The sequence below is a fragment of the Calypte anna genome, chromosome 11 (genome assembly GCF_003957555.1).
Source record: "Calypte anna isolate BGI_N300 chromosome 11, bCalAnn1_v1.p, whole genome shotgun sequence".
NCBI classification, from domain to species: Eukaryota; Metazoa; Chordata; class Aves; order Apodiformes; family Trochilidae; genus Calypte; species Calypte anna.
The window spans coordinates 9774284-9795850 of record NC_044257.1 but is presented as its reverse complement, the minus strand read 5'-3'; the positions used below and the strand labels follow the sequence as shown (position 1 = coordinate 9795850).

The following is a 21567-nucleotide window of genomic DNA, read 5'->3' as shown; positions in this document are numbered from 1 at the left end:
GAAAAATAGGTGGAGCATATCAGGGAGGTAACCAACTGTTCCAAATAATGAGAAATATTCAGAATTAGAAAAGAAATCATGATTATTTGGTGTAACAAGGAAACATATCCTTGTTGAAGCTCAGGAACTAATTTTAAGTACCAATAACTTATTTATGAATGACTGACACAGAAACACAACTTGAAAGGTATTATTTGGTAGAGAAGTTAAACGCAATGGACACAGGTACAGCTGAAGTCTACCTATAAAGAATATGAGCTGAAACAGAAAGATTTGGTCCTGCTTTATCTATGTGTTGTGTTATCTGCAACACAAATGAAGTATGTATGGAAATACTTCAACACTTCCAGCTTACTATAAGATATTTCACTAAATTAATGAAGAACCCTGTGTAAATAGAAATACAGATGTTTTATAGGTCTCAAAACATACTGTACTTGAAATCCAAGAGATAGCTAACATTGTACCTGCACCTGTATTTCAAGCTATTGTTCAATACATTATTGTTAAACATTACAATAAATTACTCTGAGTGATGTATTTGGAACTGTAGTAACCACATGCCTCAAAAGAGGCTTTCATTAGCTTATTCAGGATTAGGCTAATACTCCCATATAACTCCTATTTTGAGGAATGGCACTAAAGAATAGTTCTTCTGACAAACAACCATAAGAGGTAATGAAATACAAAATTATACAAAATACTAGTTGAAGAAAACCAGCCATGATGACCAGTTAACTTGGTGCTGAGTATGCAAGACACTCATGCAATCTGAGCAGTCACAGTGCATGAAGAGATAAATTCTTATCTGAAAAGGAGAAAGATAAGCAGGCTTTGTTATCAAGATCTACTTGCACTGTTGGTTTATTTCTAAAGGTTGTAGAGGGAGAATATATAAACAGTCTCACCTAAGTCATGCATACTTTCTGGATCTTTCTCTGGAGGAGTTTTTATTCTGACCACTGCCAGAGAATATGGTGACAAGTTACATCTGCCTGTCAGGTCAGATTCTCTACTCATTATAGGCTCACTACTCACTATAGCTTTGCAGAAAAGACACACACACCAAGATACCCACTCTTCTGGTAGCTAAACTCTACTGGCTTAGGACAAAAAAAATACTGAGAGGTGGTGTATTTCTTTATTCCCACTTAGAACTTTGACACTAAAAATATAATTTTTCAATGAAAATTATTTCCTGTATTTAGAAGCAACACACAAATCGTGCTTTTCATACAAACTGAGCAAAATTATTTACTAAAGCCTGTGAAAATCAGTGACTTCTCTTGACTTCAGAATTGAATCTGACAGGATTTAGGAACTTCACATCTGCTCATGAATAGCTGAAGGAAAATTATTCCTAGTTAACCTGTCAAATTGGGCTATCTATTAGAATGTCATGCTCTTTGCATCAACATGTTAAAAAAAATAGTGTAATTTCTATCATTTGCAGAGATGATGAAAATGGTAAATGACTTCCCTAACCAGCATACCAATGGAAACAAAAACTCCTAGAAGTCCTCTAGCAGAGTAACAAGAAAATTCAAATGGAATAGATCAGTACAACTTTACTAAGCAAACTGCTCAAGTCTCCTTGGACTTTTTGCTTACCTGCTACAAAGGGGGGTGAGGGAAGGACTTCCAGAGTGAACTGATATCAGCAGCTTTCTTAACTGCTATGGCTTCACTAACACGTTTTAAACTTTAATAATGAAATTCACCTTCAGTTTCTTTGAAGGTGATTATTAAACAAAAAATGTTCTCATCTCACACTAGGTACTGCAGAAATAACTTCTCCATAAAAGCAGCATTTGAATTTTTTGTCTTTGTAAATACTGGTTAAAAGAATGCTATGCCCATTCAAATAATGTTCTGATTCTCATTGTTATGGCAGAATGACAGATGAATAATCTTGTATATATTATTATTTTAAATATGTTTTAGGTATGTACATTTAAACGTTTGACCACAAAATAATTTGTTCCTGGGACAGACAGAAGATTAACATAAATCCTTGACTAGTTTAACAGTGCTATAGTTCAAAAACATGTGAGCTAAGACACAGCAGTATAGACTGTTAACAGTATTTCTGCTCCTACAATGCATTACTATACAATTTAACAATGTCTTTTTTAGTTGAAACTTAGCTAAAACCAAAATAGACAACTTACGCTTTCATAAACTATGCATGTAAATCACACCTGGTAAATTACACATACAATAAGACAAACATTTGTATCTAGAAATACTGTGGATCCAAACTTCAAATACAATTTCACATGCATTTAGGTAGTCTATCACAAGTTTAAAAATTCAACTGCAAACCTTATATGCCATTATTTGTAAAAAATCCCATGCCTTTATGAGAAAAGAAAAATTCCATGAAGTTAAAAGATGTGAAAACATTGAGAAAAAAATTCTTACCTTATATGAAATGTACAGTAATATAATTATTGGTATAGAATACTTAATCACGTGTGTCTAAGAAAAATTGCAAAAAAAAAAAAGAAAATTGGTTATTCTAATGATACATTTATTTGGATAGACTTAATGTTTAATGTAGTAAGATCTGACAAAGAGAGTTTAAATTTTCAGACCATGTTTTGATTTTGTTTTCAAGTGAAATCCTTATTTGAGATCCACCACAAATGATGGATTTAACTCTACATATTTAAATCTATATTCTACAAAGTGAAAAACACTATCATTCAGTATATTAGGCTGTAATGGTCTTTTCAGACCACTGATGATTTCTTAATATAGTGACTAAAACGTTTTACTAAAATTGTGGTTATTTTTCATAGGCACATCTATATTGCCATCTAGTGTATTTAAATGGAATTGTTTAATATATAAACCACTAGAAAATATATTTTACATACTAAATTTATACAAATGTGCTTCAGAGACATCCAGTTTAAGAGAACAGCAAACAGTATTAATTTCAGTTGTCTTAGAATTCTCAGTCTTGATTTGTTCAGATATGGAGCAAAACCAAATTTCATTAAATGCTTTAAGTACAGTGCTAACCCTCTGTGATGTGTAGAGATGAACACACTTCAGGATAAGCTTCCATACTTCTGTACTGCACAGGCCAAAAGATGCAAATACACACATGTGGGATGTCCAGAGGTACTTCATCCTGAAAGAATACAGGGAAGTTTTTGATGATCATCTGGAGCTCTGCTGAATGAGAGCAGACAGTTATGTTAGAGAAACTCTGAGCACTGTTTTCTTGGACACTTATGACTCTGAAGTAACTGAGTAAAAGACTGGCTTTACACTTTCCTATGTGCTCTTGAGAGCATCTCTGCTCCCAGTCTTCCAAACGTTCTTTTTGGCAGAAATTTAGGAAATGCCTCTGTCTACAAGCAGAAACACACCAGAGAGAGCAAGAAGATTCATGTTCTTATCAGTTTGTGATCAGCATATTTTATGCTTGTATAAAAACATACCTGATTATCTAAAAATGTCTTTAGAAATAATTTAAAAAATATACCTCATAGTGCTTAATGCCAGACATCCAAAAAGAACTGTGTGAATTAAGTTGTAAGCAGCATCAGGCTTCAATGTTATTGTGGATTCTTCCAATTTTTCCATGAACTTGACTTGATTTGAACCACTAATTAAATAGAAGAAGTGTTATATTGAGTTCTGTATCGTATTTCATATAGTTGCCTGTATTTTAAAAAACATTTATTCCTTCTGAAACAACACAGCAATACTACTATCAGTCCACAATCTTCTATTGTTTCTATGATAAGACTAATAGGACTAACTTGATGCAGCATTGGGTATTTACTTTCATGTCTAGTTTTCTGGAAATGCAAGTAGTGTTTCAAGTAGCTGATTTAGAATGAGACAAATTGTTTACAGAAATGCATGCTTGGTTTACTGCTTGAAGCTGCTGCTCTCATAGGGCTTTTGATGAGAGTGAAGAACTTAGCTGTAAGGTTGTGCTGCTGGTATATTTGGATCCTAATAAGCCATAGACTGGAAGCAAATTTACAGAAAAGCAGTGCTGAAAGGACTAGTTATTGTTTGATGTGACTACTCTTACAAAAGTATGTGCAGGGCTCTTTAAAAAAAAAAAGAATTTGCTTAAATGTGTTGAGTTTTTCCCTGTTTTTTCAAGCGGGGAGATAACTGAGATAATTGGACAGTGTTAAAAAGTAGGGTAATGTTTGGAATTACATTTAGGTTTAGAGAAAATAAGAGGGGCAGGGTCTTTTGCTTTTTAAAAGTTTAAGTTTTTAAGAGGCCTGTTGAGTAGTATAGATGAATACGACTTCACAGTTACCATAACATTGTTTCAGAGTGTCTTAGATCTTCTCCCTTCCCTCCTCTCTCTCCCCCTTTTTTACCAGCCAACCCTACTACCAAACATACTACCAAACATCAACAGCAAGCAAAAGAGCTTGAAGAAATCTAAGGAGAAATGTTTCTTTGCTTAGTCTTGTTAGATCCTCAACACTTTTACCTTTAATAGGAAGTTACATGTTCTGCCTGATCTATTATATGTCCTACTGCTTCCTTAGTACCTGTGGGAAGCAATACTGTGTGCTGCTGTATTCAACTGTCAGTTTCTTAGCCTGTTGAATAAGAGAAAATTGATAAAAATGTGTTTTAAAAACATATTTTACCTGAGGTTCCGAAAGGCAACAATTACAGCTGCTACTGACATAAGAAAGAGAACAAATATGTAGACGCAAAAAAGCAACGTTTCTGAGAGTCTTGAAAAGGTATTTAATGGTAGTAAACCAAAAGCCTCTTCACAAAGATACAGGTTAGCATCGAAATCTCTAAAAAAAAAATAAAAATAAAAAAGAAGAAGAATCCTTGTCATCATGTATTTCATAACCTGATGTCAAAAAGCACCAAAGTTACTGTTTTTTTCCAAGATACTATAAAGCTGCAGTTGTGTGGTTTATTATGAAGGAAAGATTATTATGAAGGGAAATAGATGACATAAATGAGGTAAAAGTCCATGGTTTATCACCAAGATTTCATGAAAGAACAACCTGCAGGGTTCACTTAATGAAGTCATACAAAAAAAGCAAAATTATACCTTGTTGCCCCAAATCCAAATTTTGCTTTCAGGAATTTGAATATATGTTCATCTGACTCAAGATTAAGAATTCTCTACAGAGGGAGAGAAAGAAAGGATATTATATGTTAAGTATAAAAAAAATTAAACTTCACACAGTGAACAAGTATTTTATCATTTAAATGAAACTGTGAAGCAACACAAGCTTACTGAGACAGGGTGCTTTGCAATCAAATAAACATTCAGTTTTTAATTATGGTCCTGTGGTCCAAAGGACAAGTTATTTACTTTTTAGAATATCTACTATGGTTAGTTTCTTGTTTACAGATGAAGATTATCCAGGACAAGTTGATTTAAGCAGTACTTTTTATCTCTATGACTTGTCTTACTGTGATACTTCTTATTTCCACATACATGAAATTTTAGCCTGTTGATATAGAACTGGTAAACAGACAAACTCAAAAGCAGGAAAAGTGTTACTGTCACTGATGTCTGCAGACAACTCTGTGCACAAGAAGGAACTAGAAGTATGGTATGGTCTACAACATTTTTATAAGAGTTCATTTTTAACTGCATTCATTGAGAAGTGAATTAAATTAAAAACTTTCCAGATATTAAGCAGTATCAGAATGCAGTATAAATCCACACCTGTAAAATTACAGGTGAGCATCAAGTTACAAAAGTATCTGATTATTTGGTGTTAATTTATGAAATGTTAAGAATGTTTTAAAATCTATATACCAAAAGAGCAGCAAAACAATCTTTCATTTCTGAAATGCAGTCTCTAGCTTTCAGTGAAATCTCATTGCAATTTTTATATAATGATATCATTGTAGATGAGTAACAAACAGTTTTAAATGTAATACATTCTGTAAGTTTATATATTAAAATTATTTTCTTACCTTGATGAATTTATTTATTAGGAGAGTCAAGCACAAGACTAATAGTACATGGAGGATAATTTTCCCAATCCTGTTAGGCAAGTTGCCTGTTTTAAGATTTTTCTAAGAAGAAGAAAATATTAGTATTTCAGTACTTTTTTGTATGTGTTTGGAACAAAATTATAATATTCCAGTACATTTGTATGTTAGCAACACAGACTATTTCAAATAGCTTATTTGATAGGGCTGATAAGCCTCAAATTTGTACTGAGTTCATGTAAGCATGCATAGCCAGGTGTCCAGAATAAAGATACACTTATTCCACAAAACTGAAGGGACAGAAACATATCAATTCAGCATATTGATCTGGCAAAGTTTTGTAACTAGCCAAAAAGCCTTCCTTCAGAGGTGATCCCCTTGTATTTCTACAACTGCTGGCACCCAGTGCAGCTGTGGCTGTGTTCCGAGATTCCCCTCATTTCAATATATTGTGTCTTCTGCAACAGATATTTATTAAACCTTCCACCTAAATATGGCAAAGATGACTTCTGGCTCTGTCAGTTTATAGCATTTTGAGCAGTTTCCCACTTGAAAGCTTCAGATCTGAAAGCTTCAGATCTGTTCCAAGACAACTTGGAACAAGCACAGATGTTGTCTACATATGAAAATCACAGCCCTGATTTTAAAATGTGACAAGTGAGAGACAGGAGGAATGGCTCTGGAAGGTCATATGACAGTATCAAAAACAAACAAACAAACAAAAAAACCCAAGCCAAACCAACCAAAACATACAGGAAAAAGAAAAATCCTAATCTTTGAAAGAAACAACAGATTTCACTAATCTGAATTTGACAAGCATCTAGTTCTCTCTAGTTTGCTGAAGGCAGATCCTTAAATCCAAGACAAGTCCTGCTGAACAGGTGTTAAGTCTGTTTATGCATCTTCTGCAGGATCCAAACTGCATCTTGCACAATCATAAATATTAGTAGCAATCAGAGTTATGGTGTCTGATGTGCTTGGTTATGCTGTAGTTAGTGTAATTGAATTCATGTGATCATGCAATGTTTTTGTTACTTCGATGCAGTAATTCCTTTAAATAGTATTAGTAATTTAAGATTATAATGCATATAAATTGCTTGCACACAGACACACACACATATATATATATATATTCACACGCATACATATTTCACACTCTGTTTGGTAGTACAAAAATATTTTTGTACATACCTGGACTTTTCTTGCTATCAATACAGAAGCATTAAAACTTATAAGTAATGATCCAAGAATCATAGAGTTAAAGAACTGTAGGACACAGACGAGCAGTAATCCAGACATCTGAATGATATAGAGCCATGTAACCTGTAATAATAATGAGATTTTTATGCCTACTGAACTTCACAATTGTAACTGCTCTTCTTCAAATGTTTTGTAATTTATTTAAACATGAATTATTTTTACAAAAAAATGTATGATCTTGCACAATCACCACACTTAAATCCTTTCTGTATTTACATCCTGAACCAGTTAGGTTAATACTCTATACATATTTTATACCTAGAAAAACTTGGTGCTATAATTCAGTAAGTTAAACAATTGCACAGTCAGGAAATTATTAATTACTTGGAAGATGTTTTGCATTTTCTTTAGTCAAATAAGTGTTTCTGTATCTTAATGTCTTTATAACTGAAGAGTTGTGTCGGTGCAGTTCAGCAAACATCAGATGATTCCTCTTTTTAATGAACAATTTAGTATATTCCTCCTCAAACTATACTAAGATAATACAAATGTCCAGCTGAATGCACACACTAAAACCCAGTAAATTTTGTGATACAGTGGTAACAAAACATAAGTTTTACCTGACACAAAGATCCTGAATTTAGTCTTATATTGCAGCAGTGGTGTAATTCAGTATCAAATGGCCCAAAAAATGCCAACAATTTTAAGTGACACATGTTTAAAAAACTAGTATGGAATAAAAGTAGTACAGCAAATACATTTTAGTATAATCCAGGATGCAGCCACTAATTTGCCAACTTCTAAGGTTGTTGATTAGTCACATGAATTGCTAGCTCCAGCTTACATTTGCAGCTACAAATGAAAACTTTAGAATATGCTAAATAAACCTTATTTTTATATGCAGCCACCATGCTAATTTTCAGTTAAATTAATAAAACCACTGTATGCTTCAAATTTTAAATGAAATAAACATGAATTGCTCTTGTAACACTCTTTCAGGTCAAGTTACCTTCCTTACTATAACCTCCTTAAATATAGTTAGAACCTTTTCTAGGTAGTAATACAGATATACTTCTGATTTTAAAATGGCCAAAATCATCCTGCTAGAATCTCAGAACAACGTTAAATTCAAAGACAGTGTTTTCATCTTCAACAGTGTATTTCTGCTTCCTAAAATTGTAAATGATCCTTTTTCTTAGTAGCACTTGTCTTCCTTTCTTTTTGGCTCATTCCGTTCAGCCACATAGTAGCAACAATGTTGGTATTTTGTGGTGAATTTCAATGCACAAAAACCAGCTGCTTCTCTTCAGCAACCCAGTCTATCCTCTTCCCTCTGTTGGTACAGTGCCTACATCTAACTTCCAACAAGGATACATAATGCTTGAGGCAAAAGTGACTCATTTTTATGACTTCAGTTTTGTTGAAGTCTTGTGCTACTTTTTTTTTTCCTGCCCACTTCCAGAGGACATTTTAAAGTTGAGGTATTAGATCAACTGTTTTGATGATGTTTAAAAGACATCCCCTAGTGTCAAAACATGGCTGTGTCTAAACAAAACTAGACAAAAATTAAACAATGGAAGTGAATTACATGAAGTGAAAGAAAATCAGCTGAAAAAAAATAAAAATAAAAAATAGTGTTTTGATTATTCAGTTTTACAGTTGCTGTGTGTAGTTAAAAGCCCAAAGCAGCAGAGTGTATAATCCGTATTACTTTGGGCATTCAAGCCTCTAGGCAGGATATCTCTAAAACTGTTAGCTTTATGATAGAAAAGAAGAAAAAAACATGGTTATTTCAAAAAATAATCTTACCTTTGCTGCGGGAAGCATGTCAAAGCAGTCCAGTATGAATAATGCCAGTGCTTGTATCAGCATCATAAACTGATTAAATTGCCAAGTCAGGCTAAAGAGAAATGTTGCTATGAATACAGCCACAAGTGTCATTCGCTGGAAAAAGGAACATGTTTTATTTAACTTTATAGTTTCCTTCTTTAAAAACCAAAACAAACAAAGCCCAGCAAAAGAAAAACAAAAGCCTTACTCTGGTTTTATTTTAATTCAATTTTTAAAACTGAGTATTTTAACTGCAATAACTGCTTTGAGGATAAATATTTTTTAGAGTAACAAGGTATTATATTCATGCCTGTATTTTACAGGCATTGTAATACCACTTGCAAGAAAATGGTGGTATCTCAAATAGTTTTGAATGGATTAACATGCAATAAACTCTGCTATACCACAAAAGTGATATAATCAAGTTGAGGACTATCAAATTATGAACTGTTTGTATTTCAACCACATCAAAATTACCAAAAGCCTCATCTGATCAATGTTTTCAATGCTGTAATGATTTGGTTTATATCCATTGCTATAAATACTTAAGTATTTTGTCCTAAGTTTCACAGATAGTTTTATGATAGTAATTTTACTGTGTCATATTTGTTAGAAATACTCACTTCTTGAACAGGCTGTAAATGAGTTCTGAGTAGGTATGTGATGGCTGCTATCTGAACAGCAAAGAATGGTAGTGCCCAGTTCTCTCTTAAAGGAATGGTAAATTCTACTCTTGTAGTATCTATTCTGTACAAAACAGAGTTTCATAAATTAAAAAAAACAAACCAACACAGGTATCTTTGTGGTTCTTTAACTACTTATTGATTAAAATGGAGGCTCTACACTCTTATTCCTTAAACATGCCTGTCTCTGAAAAAACATCATTATGACGGCTCTGTAAATCATACGTTGTTTCTGTACTTCAAATGCTGTACTTCAGCTTCACTTAATAAAACTTATGCTATGGATTAAATCTTACAATGCATATCTTGGATAGCTTAAAAATGAACATACAAGCTCCCCCCCCCCCCCCCGCCCCCACTTCTAAAATCCAGCATGTGTACACCACAGGTAATTTTCCTTCAGTTTTTGATTTGCAAAAAGCACATGTAAGGATAAATAGGTATCAGTTTCTTTTCTGTTATCCTAGTGCATTGAATGTGAATATTGCTAAACTGCTTAGGAGCTTCTGGTCATTGATTTGGAAGCTGGGTGTGAGGCAGTGAGGAAAGACCTGGAGGGCACATATGAAAGTGTCTTGTAACACCTCAGGCATCCTAGGGTGGAGAAGACAAGGTACGTTATCTGGAGATCTAGACACTTCTGAAAGATGTAGTTCACTTTCAGAGACAATTTAAGCCACACTTTTCTATTCCAACTTGTTGAAACTCCTGGTCTACGATGTCAGGGGATTTCTGATTATTTTCTAATTATTTTGTATAGTTTAAACATTTTCTCCCATTTTCTGGCTAATCTGGAGACAGGCCTTATAGTTTCACTTTTTGTCCAATTAATCATGCATTTGAAGGTTTAAGACCTTACCTTTGAAATGAGGTACAATTTTAGAAAGATTGAATGTTTAATCTCACTTACCTGTTTGTAATATACCAGCAAGCAGCCAACAACCCTGAAAGCCATGTTCCACTAAGAAGCCAGCTTGTTACATATAGAGCAATGACATAAACTGCCTGAAGTCCAAACAAAGTGTAGATATAAAAATAAACGGGCTCTAGGTATTGCTGTAAAACACAAGAATACTGATGTTGACATAAAACACTCCTAGGGGGAATTATACGTAATATGAATTAGGTTTTGCTTTTGCATAACAAAAAAGCTGTCAGGAATATTTCTAATTAGAAAATAACTAAAAAGGGGAGCTATGGTTCACTGCGCAATCTTCATAATGCACTTACAATCTAAAGCCATAAATAAATGCCTACCTGAATTGGAAGAATCCTATACAGAATGCTGAGAAACACCTCCTGGTAAACATTCATTCTTTCAAGTATGTTAATTGTCCTCACAGATTCAGTTTTATTGTCATATACTAAACCATGTAAACCTTAATGATAAAGAGAAATTGAAATAGGAGATTGTCATTTTCCCCCTCCATCTTCATTTGAACAGTGAATAACTTTTTCAAAGGTATTTTAGGATTTCTCATCAAAAACTGCAAACTTTGAGTCAAGGATTCAGATCACACTACCTCTGAATCAACATGACCCTCTGAGGTGTTCAGTTTCCCTGCTTTGAATGTGACTCAACAGTGCTAATTCAAGTACTATGCATTTAATAATGTATAAAACGTTTTTTCTTAGACTTACATTCCTAGCATAGAACCTGTATTACATACTGGATCTTGAGAACCATTGTCATTACTTTGGACACTGGTAATGTGTTAATATTGTTAAATGTGTTAAATTGTGTTAAATGTTAATATTGACAAATGTATAGTGTAAGCAAAATCGCTAGGGAACAAGTTAAGTAGCCAGAAAACATGAGACTGCTGCAGAAATCCCCATCATCATATATAATTTCCTTGGAAGGTGCTCATTGTGTCACTTCAATGTCCAGGCATAGAGCAGAAATATTGCCCCATCCCACAAATAGCTCAATTCAAATTAAAACAAGTGAATAAAATTCACAGCCAGTAGGCTGAAACCTCAACATATATGGAGTTGTTCCTCAAAGTGATTGCCTACATCAAAAGGTCTGGCACAGAAACCAATGTATCATTGCAAAATTTATTATGTCCATACGTTAATGGCTCCCTAGGATATGAACAGCACAAATGTGTCTCCAGTACAACTGTTAGACTGTCTTTTACAGTTATGATATCCTTTGTTCTGAACTATATTTTTAAAAACTAAAAATAGTCTGCTGGCACCACAAAGTAAAACTTACTTTACAGTTTACAATACCTTGGTTGATGGAAGCAGCCTGAATCATCTGCTTGTAGTAGGAATAATAAAGTCCACATTCTGTTCTGAATGAAATTTCTCTTTCCACTTCCTGCAAGTGAAAGTTCAACAGTAAATTCACTTTCCATTTGCTTTTCATATATTAAGTTGCTTTGAATTCAAATTCTTGCTGCATCAGGGAAAGTGACCTATAGAGTGGCTTCAATCTTTGAGTTTGTGCATTCTACACAATTTAGTTCAAATAGAGGTAAAATACACATGCTTTTTGTGATTCTGATATACTGTTCAGAAACATTTTTAGTTCTTTTTTTTACTAATTTTTCATAATATTCAATGTTTAGATAGGTGCAGTGGCCTACAGCTGGGCATTAAAACTGCATATGCTTGCTCCATGCATTTAATCTTTTTTTCCAGTGGTAGCTATCCCATAATGTTCCATGTCTCTGCCACCTTAAGGCTCAATTAATTCATTGTGCTGAACGTGGTACTGCACCCTAATGCTGCTCTGGTATTTTAGCTGGCACAGTATGCTGCTGCTCACTTGTTAAATTTTCTTTCTTGTGGAAGCCAGCTGCTCATCATTCTTACACTTAAATTATAGGTTAAAGTTAAAATGATTCTTTACCTGCTTTTACATGTAGGTAAAATTCTAATTTTAAAATATTAAAATTATTTAAACTAAGTACAATTCAAACTATGCCTCTTTCTTGGCTGATATTGCAGCAGGTGGAGTCTAGTGAGGTATGAAAACTTTCCTAGAGATAACTGCTCTCAGTACAGGATCTTTTCTTTGGAATTCACCTCCTTTTTGTTAATTCTTCAGTTGTAAAGACCTAATGAAATTTAACAAATTCAGAGACCTGGGCAACTACATTTAAACAAAATAAGACTGCATGAACAACCAGTTTGAAGAGAAATAATAGGCATCTTATATAACATTGTTTTATTAGTAGAGATATTTTTAGTAGTTTATATAAAACCATGCCAGCAAATACCTGCTACAAGCAGTAGGCAGAAAAGGTTTATATCCAGATTTGAAAATCCAGTAAGATTCCTGTCCTGTATGTGGTGCATGTAAGTTATTAAGAAATTTAAGGGAGATTTCTAAAAAAATCTTATTAATTCAGCTTTCTTTACAATGCTACATTACTGAACTAAGAGAATATTACTGAGATTTTTATGAATGCCATCCTGACTAATACAACGTTGCACAACAAGCCTAAGACTTTCACCTTTCTTGGACAGCCCCATCTCTTTTCCTGGAACAGAATGTATTTCAGAGCTAATATAAAGCTTGATAAAAATATCATATTCCTTCCTCCTCTACAGCACAGTATAGAACCTTATCTCAAAACGTATTTTATTGAAGTCAGTTGTTGACAAACTAAACCAGTATTAGCTCTGGTCTGAAGAAATCAACAAATAAAAATGCATCTGATTCAATGTAAGTTCACAATTAAACTCTCCAGCTGCTCTACAACATACAAATCATTATAATACCAGCAGAAGAAACTGACACTGGCACTAAATATTAAAAGCCACACACTTGGCAAAATGAGAATGCTGAATTTTGAGGGAGCTTTTTTTTCAAAATCATCAGTGCTGTAAAGTTTCCCAATAACAAAAAGTGGCTGTTACTAAGTGTTCATTTAAAAAGAAAAAAAAAAAAAGAAGGAGGAATGTTAACATTTGGAATTTATTAAGGGGGAAAGTAGTCACAGAGGGGGATCTAATTAGCAAAAATGCATTCAAACATGATTAATTTGTAATCCTGACACCAGCTGTATTCAACCAAATGCTATAGTTTATGAGACAAACACTAGTGAGTTTTACATCTGTTTCATGCTAAGATAACATCTGTTTTATTCACTCACAATACTTTTCCAGTTCTGCAGCAATTTATACTTTTACTAGCATTCCATGTCAATAAAAACATACAGACTTATGGGTAAGCATTGTAGGAGCACATGCTTATCTTTCTGTATATTCTGAGTCTTTAACAAAGAAGTCACCACTGCTTCAAGGATAAAAAAACTACAACACTGTCCTGCAGTATACATACAGGTTTGCCTATTATTTTATTTCATGCAACTCTATTTTAACTGTATGAACTGCAACTGAAAATGCACAGAGGCAATCACTGCATGTGGATGTGCAAGCTGTGGCTTCAATTACTTAGGAGATAAGAATCATGACATCACACAATGAACTCTTTTTACTTTTGATTCTTAGGCTTAAGTACAATTGGCAGACTACACGATTCTGTGACAACACAATCATGATCATGTAGTGAATGGTGTCTTCAGAACAAAAATTCCACCTTTTGCATCTAAATGGTAGATGTAAAAACTTGTGCCAATTTTACAGCAAAAGTGTCAGATCAACACTGCAGACTTCCTTCTACTGATGTGCATAGTGTGGAGTGCTTTCATGAAACAGGAATTTCAGTTTTGATATCTAAATGGCATTCCAGTGTATTTATAATGAAAACAGTAATTATAAAATAAATTATCAAATAAAATGAGCACTTCATCCATTGAGAGGCAATCTGATTGCAACTGCAGACTTGCTTCTCTCAGTCTCAGTATGTATGTAGTAAAGACATTGTAATTGTGTTCTAATTAAATTGTACTCCAATTAAAGATATCTACCCCTTGAATAACATAATACATATACCTAACTCAGTGAATCAGAGGGATCTAAAAGGAAAATGACTCACCTGTTTTTTTTCTCTGGTTAAATTTAGATATGGGTACAGCTGCATTTTTTTCCCATGCAATGATTCTAGGAAAAAACTAGTCAGTCCTTGATCTTAGGAATGGTTGGTTTTACATTGGTGAATGTCTGAAATACGTTTTGAGGTTTGCACATTTAGGACAACATTATATAACATTAATACTGAATAGTAAGAGATTGTTCCTAAACTGTATTACATTATCACAGCAGAAATGCAATTAAAGAACTGTGTGACAGGATTTTGCATATTGTTTATTTTAATTGCCTTTCATTTGGTTCTAGATTGCTTGGGATAGATGATTATAGAGCAACACATAGTAGACTGTTGAAAATCTATCTTAGATAATGATCAATAGTTGGAAGAACCATAGCTACACAACTCAGGCGGGAGCAGTGTATCAGAAGCTTTTAGAGAAAAATTGGGAAAAGGTATTTATAGAAATGATCAAGTATTTAAAAAATGGTGGGAAGGGAAGCATAGCTCTTTTTACATTAAATTTTTAAAAAATGAAGTATTACTTGTGTTGAGCAAGTTACAAGACAAATACATAATTAAAGTCTTAACACTCATATTAATGCTCTTTGAAAACACTGATGACACTATGAAAACAACTGTTACCTTAATATTGGAAAACCACAGGTCATTTTCATGTAGTGTAGCAACATAAACTGATGTAAGAAGCCCAAGAGAGATGGCAACAATTCCACCAAGAGTTACTGAGAGTATGTTCCACAGCTTTCCACCTGTAGAACCTTGGAAGAAAAATATTTCACACTGTAATTGTGAAACACATAATTTCACTTAAAGCAATTTTTGATATGAATTTACACATTGCCTATGCTAGTACAGTTTACAGTCTGTAGGTAACAGGACACTTGGTTTTAAAAGGTCTTTATGGAGATGTGTTATTTTCTCATACAGTAAACTCAGTATTTTAATTGTATAGTGAAACACAGTGTGCCTTAATTCCTAAATTGTGTTAGATTTTAATAACACTATACAAATCTAGATAAGTATCATATCCAATCTGTAAATCCGAACTCAAACCCCCTGTTTTTAGGGGGTTTACTTGAGTTTTGTGAAAAACAACACAAGGTTTGGAGGTCTCACAAAGACACTGGACAGCAGCCAAAACAGGCTTTGATAATGGTGTCAAGCTTTGATTTGCAGATGACTTCTTGCTGACACCAGAATAAGATTAGATGGAATGATGGGAAATGTTTGTGTTTTTAGATAGCTCAATCACTTTATTGCTCTTTTACATTCCTGTGGTTTTTTTCAGGTTCTTTTGGATTCTTGATATAAGGCTTAATATAGATCTTGGTGATCTGGAACTATAACTTTGAAATTATTTGAAATGGGGCTCATTTAAGAACTGCCAATTGCTATACAAAATCTAAACTGAAAAAAAATCATTCTCATACAATTAATTTTGGTCACAGATATTCAAGTACGAAAATGTATTTGATACACAGCTGGTTCTAACCTGTGCCTAGGATATGTACCAAAAACTGAACAATACCAAGAAGCAAAAAAGTTACAATCTTTCTCATTACCCACCAGACAGAATTTTTCCATCAGGCTTCACATTCTTCTCATCTGAAGGCTGATCTTCAGAGGCTTCAGTGCCCTTTCCAACCCTTCTCTGTCTTATGGTTGTCATGGTGTCAGTCACTTTAACTCATTACTCTTCAGTGTGACTCCTGAATAGACAGATACAAGCAATGCATCTTCCTACCCAAACACTCACTTAATATTGTATGAAATATCTGGAAGTAGAACTATATTTTACTGCCACCAGAGACTGACAGATCTACACTGCAGATGAAAATGTATCGTACAAAAATGTAAGATTTTGAAAATCTGTACAACTCGAAATACAAATGAAAGTATTAGAAAGTATTTAAAAAGTGATCTTAACTTTGTAAAGACTTAAGTTCACCATTTTACATACTCTTGCATAGGTTTCCAGAACGATTATTTTTACTACCCTCACTTTTTCCTCTTGACTCAAAGCCTACACACCTGGCTCCACTTCATTGAAAAGTGCTAAGCCCTTCAAATAATAAAAAAAGCCAATAGTCATTAACCTGTCAATTCCCAGGTGCTCTCTGCTGAGCATGGCCTATATGAAAAAAACTGCTTTCATCTGCTTTTCTGCATTTGAAAAACCAACGATGTCCCATTTTGAATGCAAGAATCCGCTAATGCTCCCAAGGGGCAAGCAATGATAATTGTGTTACCACTGCTTGTAGCCCTAGGAAATGCATTTCAACCACACAACTTTGTTGTTTTACAGCTTTTGCAGTTGATTTAGCGTCATCTCTTTCCCGCATCCCTAAGAAAACACATGGAGGAACCTATGCCACCATGTAACTAAGTTGCAATAGCGGGTTTGTAGGAAACCTGACAACTTAATTAAGTAATTAATGAACTAATTAATTAATACAGGCAAAATGGTTATCAGATCCACACTCGTTTGCACGGCCAGGTTTCCTCAGTGCTGGAGGGAACAGTTCGCGGCCTCAACAGAGCGCCGGGACGGGCTCCCTCCCACACAGCTGCCAGAGGTGAGAGGACTCGATGCTTGGGGCAGGCCCCGGGGGGCAGGAGGGGGAAGCGGGGACGAGGCTCTGTGCCGGCGGGGCAGCGCGGAGGGAAGGGGCGAGGGTGCCCGAAACCGAGCGCGCCTGAGACGCTGTGGGCAGACCAGGAGATAAAAGCGTACCCGGAGGCTGGGCAAGGGCGGGAAAGGGAAGCAGGAGGGCTGGGCCTGGTGCCGCGGCAGCACCGCGGGGCAGAAGCAGCAGCCCTGCACAGCTCCGCCTTTCCGCCGGGGCTGCTCGCTGCGGCCTGTGAGGCCCGGCCCGGCGCGGCCTGCACGGCAGCAGCTCCGCCGCCCGCCCGTCTCCTCCCTTTCCCCTCCGCGTCTCTGCTGGCGGGGCCGATACCTGCCGGCGCTCTGAGGGCTGCGGATGGGTGCAGCGGGGCGGCGGATAATTGTCCTCCCGACGCTGCCTGCGCGGAACCCGCCGCAAGGAGAGGAGAGGCGGTGGCGGTGGTGGTCGCGGCGGCCTTTCTTCGCCCCTGTCAGGCTGAGCGGCTGCGGCAGCCGGGGCGCGGGGCTCTGCCGTGGGCAGCGCGGGGAGGAGCTGCGGGCTCTGGGGAGGGGGCGGGCTGAGGGCCGGGACCGGGATGCGGCGGGCGGCACCTGCTTCTGCGGGGGGCTGCGGGCGGCGTCGGCCTCCTCGGCTGCTTTGGGGTTGTGGGAGCAGAAGTACGGCGGGAAGGGAGTGTGCGAAAGCGGAGACGGGAACAATCGCTGCGTCTCACGCTCGTCCCTCCCTTCCCCGAAAAAAATAGAAAAAAAAGAAAAAAGAAGGCGGGATTGTGGGGAGTGCCTGCCCTGGGCTGTGAAAAACCCCGTCAGCGAGGCTGGGAGTGATGGTGGGCGGCTCAGAGCAGATCCGTGAGGTGATTTTTCAAATATCAAGTAGAATCCTAAAAAGTAGAGGTGTATTTTGTATTCATTATAAGCTCCACGGTATTTCGTGATCATTTGCGGCATAAATGTGCTGGCTTTGTACTTGCCAGAGTAGCAAAAGGATATCAATATTGTTGCTTGGTGAGTTACGACCGTATCTGGTGGTAGGGAAGTCTTAGTATTGTTACTCATCATCTCAACAAATAGCTACAGACCATCGTGTTCAGGAAATGGTTGAATCAAACTTTAAATTTCTTTATACTGTTTACATTGTGTTAGAAAGAACTACCCTTAACTAGACACACAAATTCTGCGGAAGTGTTGAGTCTAAACCTACAATCTTCCAGCTGTTCAGCAAGCATGTCGAATTTACGGGTTCTCTCTTTTTTCAACTTCTGAAGTTGGTCAGGTGCCTTAAGTTTTGCTTTTCTGGCAATAGCATCTTGAGGTTTTTTTTTTTTACATAGGTAATATTAAGTCAATTAAGTATTAATGGTGTTTCATTTTCCAGGTGGCTCAGTATGACAACCTCTTTTCAAAATATACCTAAAGGGACTGAAAAAAACCCAAAAACCCGCAGTAGCGTGATACATTAACTTCCTGCAGTTCTGACCTTAAATCCTTGCCAAAAATTATAAATCCCACTGTGTGCAGGGCTCTAACCCATTTTCTCCTGATTCCCATGAGTGTTACAGTCATCCAACATGAAGTCAGTACAGCTCTGTCCCAAGCAGCTCTGTATCCTGCCCCATTTCTGCAAAAGCTGCCACGATCACTGCTGAGCACAACGCCCTTTCCACTGGCAGCAGTGGAAACCCCACTTTGGGTCAGGCAGCAGACGTGCAGGTGTCTGGTGTAAGACATCAGATGAGTTGTCTTGGGATACCTGTTGGATCACACAGCCAGGTTATTTATGGGGCAAAGCAGCTTCTAATGAGGCTTGTCTCCTTTTTAAACTGAAGCGAGCAAGATATTTTAGCCAGTGACCACGCTAATACTTGAATACCACGTCCTAGTACAAAGACTTAACCCATGTTTTGCACTAGAGAAAATGAAAAAATGGCACAGCGAGGCATTCTCTAGCATTACATCTAAACCCATTTTTAGTTCCAACTTGTTTTACTTCAGAGTATTTTGCTCAGGGCTGTAAGAGTAACAATAAAATGAAACAAAATCGTCTGTTTATGTAAATATAAAACATGGTAACACAAGGAATGGGTAGTCAGGCTATACTTTTTTCTCTTTTTGGCCACCAGCAGTAACAGAGTTATACACGGGTTTTTTCTGTGCTGTGGAAGAAAAGCTCCACCAAGACCAAGGAATATGCTGTATTTAAAATTAGATTGTAAGGTATGTCTGATGGATATCTGATGGATAAACTGGGGTCAGTCACTTACCTGAAAAAAAGCTGCATAAGGCATTTTTTTAATTTGAGGAAAAAAAATCCCACTTGCTTCACTATGAAGTTTGAAACTGCAGTTGTCCTGCAGCCCCCTCCCATCACACTGTATGCAGGCTTACAGGTGTTTTAACCTAATAGTCTCATGATTCATGACTACAGTTACGTTTATAGAACTTGTATTAACAGTATTAAAACTGTAATAACTTGACATAAGAGAAACAGCAGTAGCGTATTTCATATACTTTTTGATTTAAACAGATTTCCATCTCTAAAAACTGGTTCAGTGTTTGACTTTTCCATGTTCGTATTTCATGCAGGTGAAATAAATATGACTAATGTGTTTTTAAAAAAAAAGTTTATTACCAAAATACAATATTAAAGTCAATATGTGACAAATTCCTGTAAAGCAAAATAAATTATTCTAACATTGTACAGTATTTCAGAAGGTAGTTAAAGAAGTACTACAGACTTTGCTTCATAGTTCCAAACAGTTGTCTATCAGGAACACAATCCTAGAGAGAGCTTAAGGCATGCAGCTTAATGTGCTGGATAATTTTATAAAACGAAAGTAATCCTATTTAATAAGATACAGTATCAGAATTAATTGCAGTCTTTACATGTCAGTTTTCTAAATGTTTTATACTTTGGCTATAAAAGCAGTGCCATAGTGTTACAATACCTCTTCTTAAAAAAATAGGTGTACCCATGTTGATGAATATCAAATGCAAATGTCAATTTCTATTAAATATATCTTAACAAATGTTAACTTTGAGCACCAACTGTACATTTTAAAAAATGATTAAATAAGTGCTTCTGAAAGAGGAAAATACAATAACCTTGACTGAATCCCACTCTTTCCAGGCCAAGCATAAATCAGAAAGATGAAATATGCATCTATGTATCAGCATAGTCTAATACAAATGAAGTCTTCTCTTTAGCATAGGTATTTAAAACAAAGCTGCAAGTTACGGTTCATATCACAGAATAAAAAATTAAACAAATGGCAAGTGAATGGCTGATCAGTGTGACTAAAGATCTGAAAACTTTAAAATCTTAAAGAGCAAGGATGCCAGTGTTGGTGACTTTGAAACGTACTTTAAAACCTTTAACATAACATGCAACCAAGCCAGCCATACGCTTTCAAAAGCAGATAACCTGAGGAATAATTTGCTTTCAGAAAAACTAAGTCTATAATTACTTCACATGAAAAACTGATGAAGTCCATGGGAACTGTGAATGGGTAACTAATGGCAAGCAGCACTGGAGACAGTAAGTAAAAGTAAGTCTCTATGGGAATTATTTGTTGACATTTGTTAGGATTGATAATGGTTTTATAGGAACACACTGTCAAAAAGAAAAAGGCACCAAGATGGAAAGGAAGAACCATGAATAGATGCATTCTGCTTAGCAATCCCATTACTCTGAGTCCTGGTGCATTATGCTTAGTGCTCAAGTATGGATTGCAAAATACACCAAAACTCTAAATTTCAGTTCAAGGTAGCTTACTTTTTAGGTCTTGATTCAGTGCCATCTCCTTCTTAGCTTATAAATGCAAGGTTGTCACCTTTTTATCTTTCACTAGGTGAGCAACTTTAAAATAATCAACCCTTTATATAAGATAACCCCATTGCAAAATATTGTTCCTGTGAATATTGACTGGTAGTTTAGCATTACTACACGTCCCATTGTACATATTTTTTCAACAAATGGGATTTTCAGAATGAGAAAGCTGAGATGTATTCCATGTACTGTATGATTTTCACATTATTTCTACAATGAAGGGAAAATATTGGTGTCAGTAAGACAGCATGACTTTCCTGTTATAAGTTTACCATCTCTAATTGAATTTCAGATCATATTAATAAATGTTTTTCCAAGAAAAATAACTTGTAACTGAAAATAATGTATACTTTGTTCATACATGTATTTAAAATCTCAAATATGACACATTATATCCTGACCAATTTTTAAAGTAAAATGTGTATTTCCTTCTAATTTCTAAACAAAATAATAGATATTTAATCCA

The 21567-nt window shown here is 35.7% G+C and overlaps 1 protein-coding gene across 1 annotated transcript in view; it reads right to left on the bottom strand.

Moving 5' to 3' along the window:
- The window catches only part of DPY19L3 (dpy-19 like C-mannosyltransferase 3), a 30674-nt gene extending 12833 nt beyond the window's left edge, over nucleotides 1-17841 (bottom strand). The window contains exons 1-15 of the mRNA XM_030458002.1: nucleotides 17607-17841; nucleotides 16216-16358; nucleotides 15274-15407; nucleotides 11919-12009; nucleotides 10938-11059; nucleotides 10591-10736; nucleotides 9621-9744; nucleotides 8977-9111; nucleotides 7159-7290; nucleotides 5950-6051; nucleotides 5069-5142; nucleotides 4644-4802; nucleotides 3500-3622; nucleotides 3031-3142; nucleotides 2425-2481 (exon numbers count right to left, since the gene is read on the bottom strand). Of these exons, the coding sequence (XP_030313862.1) occupies nucleotides 2425-2481; nucleotides 3031-3142; nucleotides 3500-3622; nucleotides 4644-4802; nucleotides 5069-5142; nucleotides 5950-6051; nucleotides 7159-7290; nucleotides 8977-9111; nucleotides 9621-9744; nucleotides 10591-10736; nucleotides 10938-11059; nucleotides 11919-12009; nucleotides 15274-15407; nucleotides 16216-16318 (1614 nt within the window). The 5' untranslated portion in view covers nucleotides 16319-16358; nucleotides 17607-17841. The remainder of the gene's footprint in view (nucleotides 1-2424; nucleotides 2482-3030; nucleotides 3143-3499; nucleotides 3623-4643; nucleotides 4803-5068; nucleotides 5143-5949; nucleotides 6052-7158; nucleotides 7291-8976; nucleotides 9112-9620; nucleotides 9745-10590; nucleotides 10737-10937; nucleotides 11060-11918; nucleotides 12010-15273; nucleotides 15408-16215; nucleotides 16359-17606) is intronic.
- Nucleotides 17842-21567: the final 3726 nt, after the last annotated feature.